Source organism: Brachyistius frenatus, unplaced genomic scaffold, assembly GCF_029030835.1.
Source record: "Brachyistius frenatus isolate BFR_SWC_R1_liver_20210118 unplaced genomic scaffold, ASM2903083v1 Contig_53, whole genome shotgun sequence".
NCBI lineage: Eukaryota > Metazoa > Chordata > Actinopteri > Embiotocidae > Brachyistius > Brachyistius frenatus.
The window spans coordinates 1,857,711-1,869,834 of record NW_027210652.1 but is presented as its reverse complement, the minus strand read 5'-3'; the positions used below and the strand labels follow the sequence as shown (position 1 = coordinate 1,869,834).

The 12,124-nt window shown below is 43.7% G+C and overlaps 1 protein-coding gene across 1 annotated transcript; it reads left to right on the top strand.

Annotated features, from left to right (window-relative positions):
* Nucleotides 1-1,664: 1,664 nt before the first annotated feature.
* Nucleotides 1,665-11,203, top strand: sec23b (SEC23 homolog B, coat complex II component). Its single transcript, XM_069704960.1, has 19 exons — nucleotides 1,665-1,823; nucleotides 3,137-3,364; nucleotides 3,750-3,807; nucleotides 3,947-4,033; nucleotides 4,565-4,801; nucleotides 4,929-5,011; nucleotides 5,138-5,282; nucleotides 6,464-6,622; nucleotides 6,748-6,863; nucleotides 6,988-7,111; nucleotides 7,231-7,311; nucleotides 7,394-7,483; nucleotides 7,763-7,869; nucleotides 8,177-8,330; nucleotides 8,500-8,577; nucleotides 8,905-9,066; nucleotides 9,177-9,263; nucleotides 9,381-9,602; nucleotides 10,188-11,203. The coding sequence occupies exons 2-19, from the start codon at nucleotides 3,144-3,146 to the stop codon at nucleotides 10,275-10,277; spliced, it is 2,301 nt and encodes a 766-aa protein (XP_069561061.1). The 5' UTR covers nucleotides 1,665-1,823; nucleotides 3,137-3,143; the 3' UTR covers nucleotides 10,278-11,203.
* The last annotated feature ends 921 nt before the right edge of the window (nucleotides 11,204-12,124 follow it).

Sequence of the window (12,124 nt, the reverse complement as noted above, 5' to 3'; positions counted from 1 at the left end):
GTACTTGCCACAGACGAGATGAAATATAAAAGTGATAATTTGGCAGGAAATATAATACAGGCTAAAAAAAATAATAATAATTCTACCAGCTTTACAAAAACAGACTATAAGAGTGAGCAACAGGCCGTCAGGTTTTTAAACTCTCATTATCCATCAACTGCAGCTTGTTTATTTGGCTGGTCTAATAAGATAATAATAATAACAAAATTGTATTGTAAGTGAAATGTCAGTTAAAAAAAAAAAGTCCACACATAAAGACCTTGTAGCTGAGTGATTTCTAAACAGACACATGCCAAATTACTGTGCATTTTTATATTTTATATTTTTTACTGTTATTTTATTGCTTTCCTGTATCTATAAATGCTGCTGTAGCGAAAAAATGTCCCCTTGGGGATTAATAAAGTAACTACCTACCTACAAATGTCCCAGTATGTGAGAATCACAATCAGCTTTATTGTCCAGGTATGTTTACACAAACAAGGAATTTGAGTCCAGCACCATGTACAGCTGCTGACGGGGAGAACCAGCGCCTCCATGACCTTTAGAAAACTGGAGCCTAAAAAACATATAGTGCTGCGTGGACAGGCCGCTGTGGCCTACTGGATTACAAACGGGACGGGAGCACAAAAGGTCAAGGCTGGCCAGAAACCCAACACTTTTCTGTGGCCATGTCGGTGACTGCGTCTGGCTGTGAGTGAATTAGAAAGAGGTTGACAAAATTGTTTGCTCAAAAAGACAGAAAACAGACAACAACTACAAAACATGCAAATAGATAATTGCAATAATCTTTCTTTCCAATGTTAATTAATTCTGAATAAATATTATTGAAATATATTTCCAAAGAATTTTGAATTAAGCAGGTTAAATATTTATTCTCTGGCATTCAAAGAAAATAAATAAAGTGACTTAAAACTGTAGGTCTATCTAAGTTGCAGACAGCTACTCAATAGGAAATGTACTTAAAGTCAGTTTAAGAAACAGGAAGCTAACACATTATCTTCTTTTACATCTCAAAAACTCACTATTTTTGACAAGCTTTTTTTTTTTTTAATTGGTTTCACTGTTTTCTTGATTTTACAGTTTATTTTTCTGGATTTTTTTCAAATGTGTTGGTGCAAAAACAAAACAAGTGATATTTACAGAAGTGATTGGAACGAGAGCAGAACACATGGACAAATAAAAAAATATATTTTCTTGATTTTCATAGTTTGTTTTTTGTCGTAGGCCTATTTCATCACTGTTTTATTAACTGTCGGCTTTTTAAAAACATATAAAGGGCTGTGTAACTTGTTTTAAAAAGCTCCATAAGGGTATTAACTTTATTATTTGTTATTATTGTTTTGCTGCTGCTATTATCAGGCCCTTTTGACTGCTATTAATATTAGGCACGTTTCAGGTTGTGTTCAAATGACAAATAGCTTGTTAGTAGTTGTCTGGATAGCCGAGAGACGGTCTGTCGTGATTACATGTTATCAGGCCGGAGATGAAGATCAACAGAAGATAACGACCTCCACGACTCTCTGATAAACACGGGAACATCCAGTACACTACGGCGACAGGGTGGACCCATTCAGCCAACCGCATTTCCCATAGTTCCCTGCTTCCGCAGGCAGCGACGTCACAGAAAGAAGAGCCAATAGGAGACGAGCGAACTTGGAGTAACACGTCATCGTAGTGAAGCTGAAGCCGGCTGGAGTCGCGAGTCCCCGTCGGTCCGTCTGTCCTCCTGTCCCACCCCGTCGGCTTACACCTGCGGATGCTGGAGTTCGTTCCCAAGGAGAACACACATTTGTCAAGTCAACCTGATTTAAAAGAAACCAAAGGTGAGAGTTAGACTTCGTTGAGCAGGAGGCCGCTGCCGCTCACCGAGGAGGACAGGGAATGCTACGTTCCGTTAGCTAGCCGCCGGCAGCAGTGTGAAGTGTTGTTGTTGTTGTTTTTAACAAAATAACGTTTGTTTTTAAACTATATTGTGCTTCTACAACCACTGATTTTGTTATACGGTGTTTGTAGCTGCCAGTAAATAGTCGTTACCGTTTCTGAGCAGGTTCCGTTAAAGACTGATTTAAGGCGCTAACCGGTGTTGAAGTGTCAGATTCATTCAAATTAAAAAAAAAAAAGTCCAACTCTATTAAAATAGTGACTTTGGGGAGGATCGTCTTCTTTTTGTGTGAAACCGCCTGATGAGAATCTGATAGTTCAGAGTTGAGTGATTGATGAAAGGCCACACGATGACGTAACACCAACAGGAAATGAATCACCAGCTGTTTAGAGAAAGTAATCAATTCTCAAAACAAATGTCAAATATGCCAAAGATCCGTTGGTCCTGAGCTCCTCGGTTGTCCCGCTGTCTGCCTGTCTTTGTCCCGGTGACACACCGGTTATCTTTGGACCGTGAACGTGTCACTGTGGGGACGTACTGAGATATAACATGACAACTGGCTGAGTAATGAAGGAAAACACGGTTGTAGATGACATAAGTAAGTAAAGTTTATTTGTATGGCACTTCACAAAGCGTTTCACAATAATAATTAAAAAAAGAAAACGGCCCACAAGCAGCAAGATTTTAAACAGTTAAAATCACAAAACAACAAACACACGAGAAGCCGACAGAAGGATGATAAATAAAAGAAGCTTTATAGGCAGGCTAACCAAAATATCAAGTAAATACACAGCTGGCCAGTTTACGGTGATTTTAAACACTTTCTCAGGATCTTAATATGGAAATGAGTGTTTTTATTTGTCGTCTTTTCAAATGGAAATCATTTGTGCAGTGAGAAAGAGGGAGAGTAACAAGGTTCCTACGACAGGATGCAAAAGGCGTCATTAATGTTTCACTGGTAAAGGTAGAGGCTAGAAATAGCTGCAGGAGTTCTTTCTCACTGAACTCCTCCTCAGCGAAACACGCAGGTCTGGTTTCATGACGACACCGCTGAGCGTCATGCTGTCATAGAGCCGTGTCTTCTTTTGTCATTGAGAGGAAAGTAATCGCCCGTATAAAAGAGCAGCAGGTAGACTGAAGACAGACAGACAGGAAGGTTGGACGAGCAGCGTCACGAGGATCATTTCTCCTCCTTTTCTCACCGGACTGTTCTTGGACTCTTTTCTTTTTTTGTTGTTTTTTTTTCTGCTGAAGCTCGGTGATGGCGACCTACCAGGAGTTCATCCAACAGAACGAGGACCGGGACGGGGTGAGATTCAGCTGGAACCTCTGGCCCTCCAGCCGGCTGGAAGCCACCCGGCTCGTGGTCCCCGTCTCGTGTCTCTTCACGCCGCTCAAGGAGCGACCCAACCTGCCGCCGGTCCAGTACGAGCCGGTGATGTGCAGCCGGGCCAACTGCAAAGCCGTGCTCAACCCACTGTGGTGAGTCTCACAGGAAACCAACACTCAGGCTCACGTGTACACTTTACAATTATTTTAAGTTTATACCACTAGAAACCAAACATTGTTGGTATCTAGCTTTAATTTAGATTTATGATGTTGCATTACTTTGTGTTTTCTCTTCATGTCTTTATATCACATCTGTTCTTGACACTTCTTCCCTGAAGTTTTCTTTTTGTAAATGTGAATTTTAAAAAGGTAAACGGGAGTGAAAGTGTGTGACGGGATGTCAAATCTTTTTACACTTCATATGTTTTATATGTACAGGGATGGGTGTGGTACATGAGAACTGCACTTTGTGTACCTTCTGTAAACAGTCACAGCAACACTCCTGAAAATTAAATACATATTTCTTTTTTTTTTGCAGTCAAGTTGACTTCAGAGCGAAAATATGGGCGTGCAACTTCTGTTTCCAGAGGAACCCGGTGAGCACTGACGTCCATCATCTTTTATTGGACATCAATCGTTGCCATAACTTGTACACATGTTCATAACATAATGTGGACGAGCTGCATTCCTTTATCAGGCGGGTTAATCTGGATCTCTTTGTGTCTGTTTGTGCAGTTCCCTCCCTCTTATGCAGGAATATCAGAAGTGAACCAGCCAGCTGAACTCATGCCACAGTTTTCTACCATTGAGTACATAGTTCAGGTAAATACCACACATGCTCTCTGACCTCAGCCACGTGCATGAACTGCTGAAGATGTTCTGTGTAAATGTTAATAGTAACGATTTCCAATAGTAACGCACAAAGATGGAGAGTTTCTCTTTTTTGTTCTCAGACCCAAGAAAAGAGTTCAGTGTACTTTACTACTTTTTGTTCTTGGTTCATGAATTAAAGATCTTGACAAAATAACAAGGGGCACCTAATATGGTATTTTAGTGACAGATGAGCTTATAGTATGTTTGTTAAATTGTGAAGTCGGCTGCAGTAAGTATTATTCATCGTAATTGGAAAGAAACATTCCTGAATTTGCAACCACTGTCTGTTGTGGACAACCGTAACCTAATAAATAATGTATATTGTTTTCAAAGGTAATATGAGTTACTGACGATCATATGGTGTCTCTGTTAGTGCCAGTAGTACACACACACACACACACACACACACACATATATATATATATGTATGCCTTCAGCAAGCAGCAAATGATTTAACGTTCGTCTGCTGCCTCTTTGCAGCGAGGACCCGCAGCACCGCTCATCTTCCTGTATGTGGTGGACACATGTTTGGAGGAAGAGGACCTCCAGGCCCTGAAGGAGTCCCTCCAGATGTCCCTCAGCCTGCTGCCACCCAACGCCCTGGTGGGCCTCATCACGTTCGGACGCATGGTCCAAGTCCACGAGCTCAGCTGCGAGGGGATCGCCAAGAGTTACGTCTTCAGGGGCACCAAGGACCTCTCGGCCAAACAGATCCAGGTGGGTCTGGACATCGAGAAGATGAAAAAAACAGATTATTATGTGAAAAACACGAGATCAGGAAGTCTGTAAAAAAAACATTTAAACTTTTGCTTCAGCTTAATAATGTGTTGTTTTCTTCTTTCAGGAGATGCTGGGTTTAACGAAGCAGGCGGCATCGGGCCAACAAGGTCGCCCGCTGGGCCCTCAGGATGCTGCAGCCTCCTGCAGGTATGGAGGAACATGACCTCTTCCCCACTTGTCAGTCAACGGCAGCTGTTTCCAACAAGAACCGACAGCACTTGTTGTTTTGTTTGTGTTTTTTTCTGTCTAAGATGTGTTTCCCTTCACATCCAGGTTCCTTCAGCCGGTTCACCGCGTCGATATGAATCTGACAGACTTGCTGGGAGAGCTTCAGAGAGACCCCTGGCCCGTCCCGCAGGGCAAGCGGCCGCTCCGCTCCACCGGGGTCGCCCTCTCCGTCGCTGTCGGCCTCCTGGAGGTACGGCAGAGTTTAAAAAAAAAAATAATCCATTTCTAGGCTCAAACATCCTCATTTACACACTTTACATTCAAACAAAAGAAATGAACTACTGGCCATTACAGTGTTTCGTAGTCACCTGAACTTCAGCCTCTCGTGTTCCTGTTGCTCATCATTATCTAACAGTAGGTGTGGTCTGTCAGTTCAAAGGCTGTTTGCTGTTTGCCTTCTGTCTTCTCGCTCCACCATCATTATCCCGCTCTCGTCTCCTGCTGCTAATCTGTGCGGTTATATAAGCGATAGTGCAACAGATCATTCCCCGTCCTTCGGCCGACAGGAGATTTCATCCTGATTAGAATTCATCTTCCTCTTCCTGATTTGTCTAGCGGCGTTTCACTTGATGAATGAGTCGTTTACATTTAAATCAGAGATTAAAAAACAACAACAACAACAAAAAGAAGCTTTTGGCTTCATCAGCAGGCTCGTTTGTTCTCTGTGACTCAGAACCCTTTGTTTGCCCCTTATGTGAATGAATCAGTGTTTAAGTGCCTTCACGTGATCACATTATGTTAAAGGTGTTTGGTGGCTCGTTTCCAAACCTCCCCGTGTGTCTTGGACTTTCCCAGAACCTCAGACTCTGAACCGGACTGCTGAGCGTTGACAGCGATTGTTTGCACTTTGATTAAAACAACTCAGACCTGTTACACTTTTGTACTTTCAGTTTCAGTACATTTCTGCTCTTCCGGTTCAGTGTGGAAAAACTGTGTTGTTAGGATGGAAATTATTTCAGGTGGAGCAGATAAAACAGACAAAATACTTATTTCAGAGTGCATTGAAATCTCATTTAGGTTGTTGACTCGCGTTTAAATGGTCCTGTTCAGGATTAATAAGGTTGTATTTGAACAGGTGATCATAATTCATTTAATAATGCCTTCCTAACCATTACCCAGCCCCACCTCCCTGTCCCCTCCCCTCCCTCTTCAATCTCTCTAAATGGTAAATTTGAGAAGTGGGTCACTAGTCTATTAGTGCTCATTATCCAAAGCCAACCAGGGAATCAGTACAAGTGCTATTTATGAGCAATACAGATGTCCAATTAGTGTTATTAAATGAATATGGATATAAATGTGTGTGACTACGTTAATAGGAAAAAAGAAATCCTCAATAGCTGCTTGTAATGTTGCTTTGTAATTCTTCCTCAGGGCACGTTCCCCAACACGGGGGCTCGCGTGATGCTGTTCATCGGGGGGCCGCCCACCCAGGGCCCCGGCATGGTGGTGGGAGACGAGCTGAAGACCCCCATCCGCTCCTGGCACGACATCCAGAAGGACAACGCGCGGCATCTGAAGAAAGCCACCAAGGTGAGCGGATTGCTTTTATCTTCTTTATCTTCTCCCCCCAAATAAACCCGTATTAAAATCAAAAGAATGTCTCCCACAGATGTGTATGATGTGCCAGCGTATAATGTTGTTGTTTTTCGTCACAGTACTATGAAGCCATGGCCAACCGCTCGGCGGTAAACGGCCACAGTATTGATATCTACGCCTGCGCCCTGGACCAGACCGGCCTGCTGGAGATGAAGTGCTTATCCAACCTCACCGGGTACGACCGCACTTCTTACACCCATTGAGTCTTTTTTTTAATTTTTTTAATTTTTTTTTATTTTTTTAATTTTTATTGTTTTGCATAATTAAGCAATTTAACAATTTGCTGCTGTGTATTTCAGGGGCCACATCGTGATGGGAGACTCCTTCAACACCTCCCTGTTCAAGCAGACCTTCCAGAGAGTCTTCAGTAAAGACTACAACGGAGACTTCCGCATGGCCTTCGGAGGCGTCCTGGAGGTCAAGGTGAAGAAGGGGTTTAGTCATTACTTATGTTGAGGCTCGTAACGTCAACCTGTAGGTATCAATCGCTACTCTGACTTCAGCTGTCGGATTTACGGTGTGTTTGTTTCTGTTTTCTCCAGACGTCCCGGGAGCTGAAGGTTTGCGGCGCCATCGGACCGTGTGTTTCACTCGTCTCCAAAGGATCCTGTGTTTCAGAGAACGTGAGTCACCGCCTCAGATAAAACCCATGTGTAATGTTGATATTTTACAGGCACTCATCTCAGTGTGTTGTGTGTTGTGTAGGAGATGGGTATCGGAGGCACCAACCAGTGGAAAGTGTGCGGTCTCAACCCCTCCACCACGTTGGGCGTTTATTTTGAAGTCGTCAATCAGGTAAAAAAAAAAAATGCACTTGAATCATAGCTTTTGAGCTCTGATTGGATTTCAGCATGCTGATGAGAGTTCGTTCGTTAATCACATCAAAGACGTGAACAGTTGTGACGGAGAATAATGCCTTTGTTTACCGAGACTCTTCAAACAGTGGCTTTTTGTTGGGTTTTTTTTTTTTCTCCCCCTTTGTGGTAAAATGCAGTTTATTCAGCTTGTGCAAAAAAGAAAAGAGGAATGATTGTGAACTGCAGTCTTACTGGCTCCCTTGTTGTGTGTGTGCAGCACAATGCACCGGTGCCCCAGGGCGGCCGAGGGGCGGTCCAGTTCGTGACCCAGTACCAGCACTCCAACACGCAGAGGAGGATACGGGTCACCACCATCGCCAGGAAGTAAGACTCGGCTTTTTATTTTTTACACTGTTCAGTGATTTATTTACCTAAAACTGTATTTTATTAACAAAGTGCTACAATTTTACTAGAAATCTTTTACTCATTCACTGTAATGGATTTCCTAGAGCGAGTTAGTGCTTTAATGAGCCGAAGATAATGACAGCTTGAATCAATATTGGCCTCCCTAGAAAGGATGTTTGCATTCCTGCAATTCAGGGCGACACCTTCAGACAGCTGTATGTACGTGCGTCATTCACACCACACCCACGCTCACCTGTGCCTCCTTTTTCCCACCGTCCTCCCGAAGTTGGGCCGACGCACAGTCTCAGATTCAGCACATCGAGTCGTCGTTGGACCAGGAGGCGGCCGCCGTGCTCATGGCTCGCCTGGGAGTCTTCAGGGCGGAGTCGGAGGAGGGACCCGACGTGCTGCGTTGGCTCGACAGGCAGCTCATCCGCCTCGTGAGTAATCACCAACAATACATAGCTGGCATTTCTTAGGACAGCGTGTTGTGAATAGTGAGAGCGTTGTTCACCGCTGGGTTCCTCCTGGATGAAGCGACAGGTTATGTCAAATTCATTCTGAGTTATGTTCAGTATTTAAACCGTGTTTTTCCTCCTTTGTTTTCAGTGTCAGAAGTTCGGTCAGTTCAATAAAGACGATCCTACATCCTTCAAACTGTCGGAGTCTCTGTCCCTCTACCCACAGGTAAACCAATCGATCGATCGATCAATCAATCGATCAATCATTTTATTGAGCATGAAAGAAAAAAAAAATTCTAAATATTCAAAGCAAATGAACAAACAATGAGGCTAGAAATAATGTTCAAAAGAGGTATGAAGAAGAACCTGCCACCTAGTGGAGAATTTTCAAATCTAAAAGCGCAATCTTTTTTTTTTTAATTATTATTATTTAATTTGAAATGTAATCCATTTTTCCGACGAGTGTTTATTTAAAAACTTTTTTAATTTTGTATAGTTTTTGATTAAATAAAAACAACCTGCATTAAAACAACATTTGTCCTTTTCCCTGCAGTTTATGTTCCACCTGCGGCGGTCGCCGTTCCTCCAGGTGTTCAACAACAGCCCCGATGAGTCCTCCTATTACAGGCACCACTTCGTCAGGCAGGACCTGACCCAGTCCCTGATCATGATCCAGCCCATCCTCTACTCCTACTCCTTCTACGGACCACCAGAGGTCAGCCTCTCCCCCTCCACTCCTCCCTCACAGCTGGTAGCAGAGCAGCTTCAGCACAACTGTTTTTAGACTCGTTGTAAACCGGGACCTGTTGTTTGTTTTGTTCGCAGCCTGTGCTGCTGGACAGCAGCAGCATCCTGCCGGATCGAATCCTGCTGATGGACACTTTCTTCCAGCTGGTCATCTACCACGGAGAGGTGAGGATCTGAAATAACACTCAAGAAATCTCCAGATTGGAAATTGGTTTAGGAAACGTCACATCGTGAGACCAAATGCTGCTTATAACGTACATTATTCTTTATTCTTTTTTTCAGACCATTGCCCAGTGGCGAAAGGCCGGCTACCAGGAAATGGCGGAGTACGAGAACTTCAAACAGCTGCTGCAGGCTCCGCTGGACGACGCCCAGGAGATCCTCCAGACACGGTTCCCCATGCCGCGCTACGTGGACACGGAGCACGGAGGCTCCCAGGCTCGCTTCCTGCTCTCCAAGGTCAACCCGTCGCAGACCCACAACAACCTCTACGCCTGGGGACAGGTACAGCACACGCCCTTGGTTGTTTCACTTGAAAATGTGGAGCTGAAATTCATTTTAAATGGTGATTCTCAGTGCAGTGAATATCATCAAATTCAGTGGATTTCCCTTCCCGGGCTGAGGTTATAAGTTATAGCACAACCTCCTGCAGAGCTTTCACAACCACTTACATGTGTAAAACAATTGGTTTTACCCTCCCTCCACCTCCCCCTCCACCTCCACCTCCCCCTCCACCTCCCCCTCCACCTCCCCCTCTTCCCCTTTGTCCAAATGTAGGCTTTAAAATCCCAGGGTTGTCCATTCTGTGGGGGAAAACAATCAAGCCTTTGAAAGTTTAAAGTCAAACTGTCAGTAAACACAGGTCCTGGATTAGCTGACCTCTGGTTCTAAATGGGAAAGATTAAAAACTGAAAATAGCATTAATCTCTTTATTTCCCAAGTCAAGGAAGAGTCAAACGATAACCGGCTGAATACAGCTGTTGCAAAACGCACGTATGTCAGTGTGAGAATGAGACTGTCACCAGAGGGGAGGTGTGACCGATGTCATGAAAAGATGTTTGTAAATGACGTCCTGTCTTCTGCCTGCAGGAGACGGGAGCCCCGATCCTCACCGACGACGTCAGCCTGCAGGTCTTCATGGACCACTTGAAGAAACTGGCCGTTTCCAGCTCTGCGTAGATGACTGAAAAGAGGAAGAGGAGCGTTCCTCTCTTCTCCCGCCAGGATCCATTAACATTTCCCCGGGTTTTTTTGGAAAGGAGCCAAAACCTCAAGACCGTCTACTGTACATGCTCGCTTGATTTTTACCGTCTCGAGACTTTTCTGTGACATTTCCTCGACACAAAGGGAACAACAACAAAAAACAAAAGAGGGGGTGGCGGGGAGGGGTAACACATTCCTAAAAATAGAACCAGTGAAAATGTCTTTTCATCTTCATGAGATAACTTGTTATTTATAAGAAAAGGCTCTAATTCTTGATAACCAGACTGTCTTCATGTCAGCAATATCGGAATCCTTATTTTATATTCACTGCTGTAGAAGAATTAGACTAATAATTTAATTTAGTTTTCTTTTTGTTTGTTTTTATCCTATGATATGTACCTGCTGCATCGGACCGGGTGTGATGGTTCTGCTTGATAGGATGCTTCAGTGTGTTTACTTTGTCCATAGCTAAAGATGATATGTCTAGAAATATTTCTCATGAATAAATCACAACGGTACCTCTGATGCTGTTTCACACGGCTGATCGGTGTCCACGCTGATAACTCGTCAATCAGTGTATTTGACAGAGACGTGTTAAATTACGTGGATTATAAATGTTTTCCAAGAAAATTCCCTCCCCGAATTAATAAGGATTAATGTTCTGAGGAATGGAAGTCAAATCACAGCAGCTTAAGTGAGACTGACACGTTTCTTTTTTTCAATGACGAACGTTTGGCTTCATTTTGAACTTTAGAAGGCCTCTATAGTTTAGTCTTCTTATCCCGTCTCCTTCACCATCTGGATGACTTCCCAAGTGTGTGTAATCAAACCTTAATACACTCTACGACTGTTGTTTGATTAATGATCCTTAATGATATCCATATAAAGGCCTGACAGCAGGACGCTGGTCTGTGTTGTCTTTCCTCGTGTTGGCATGTGACGGTAGCGTGTTTTTATTTGTACTTTTTTTTTACGAGGCGTCCGTTTGTGACGCAGCAGGAAAAAAAAGTAATCATGATTAGCAGTGCAACAGAAAAATCCGTCTTCCCTCCTTGATGTCGGAGGTTAGCCGAGATGCTCACTTCAAACATCTGTTGGTCCGTGTGGAAGCAGAAGGAACGGCTTTACGCTTCCTGTCTGATCCTTTCAACGATTGCGTGCCAGCGTCAGCGCGACGAAGAGACACTTTCACGACCCCCCCCCCCCTCGCCTCATTCATCACCTTTGTATTAAAAGTCCACACAATCCCACTCATAAGACCACTCACACGCCATCTACTGTCACTGTAAGCTGATTTCAGAGCACCCAGACAGTATGATTTCGAGGATCAGTAAACGGCAGATTATGACAACTAATCCTCGGGGCGATCTGTCGAGAGGAAAATTTCTACTCTTGGCAGCTTTGGGTGGAAGTTGCCGCTGAAATACAGATGAAGTCTTGTGTCTATCGAGAGCTTAGAGCCTGACTGTGTTGCACTCCGACGCCACATATGCTCCAAAGGTATTCGAGGCCAAATCAAAAGATGCAGTGCAACAGCTCTTAATCTCTTCTGACATGGATACTCGTACCAAAAGCGCCTTTTTAAATCCACGCGTTGTGCGGTCACGTGTGACTTCAGACTCTCTGATATAAAAATATTATCTCCTGAAGGGGAAATAATCACGTCTTGGTTTTTTTCATCTGCGCAGGCTGTTTGCTCGTCCGTCTTGATGCGTGTAAAAGCGCCAGCTGTGCGTGTTCGATGACATCAAGTGGGACAAAAGTACCTTAAGATTTCTGTCTGTCCACTGTATGGACTATATATATATTTATTTCCCTGTAAT

What these genes read in the sequence shown, in the direction of transcription:
- sec23b (XM_069704960.1), top strand. Translation starts at nt 3,144, where the DNA reads ATGGCGACCTACCAGGAGTTCATCCAACAGAACGAGGACCGGGACGGG. An exon ending in GATGCTGCAGCCTCCTGCAG is followed by an intron (nt 5,012 to 5,137) that starts GTATGGAGGAAC and finishes CTTCACATCCAG; the next exon opens with GTTCCTTCAGCCGGTTCACC. An exon ending in CTCTGTCCCTCTACCCACAG is followed by an intron (nt 8,578 to 8,904) that starts GTAAACCAATCG and finishes TTTTCCCTGCAG; the next exon opens with TTTATGTTCCACCTGCGGCG.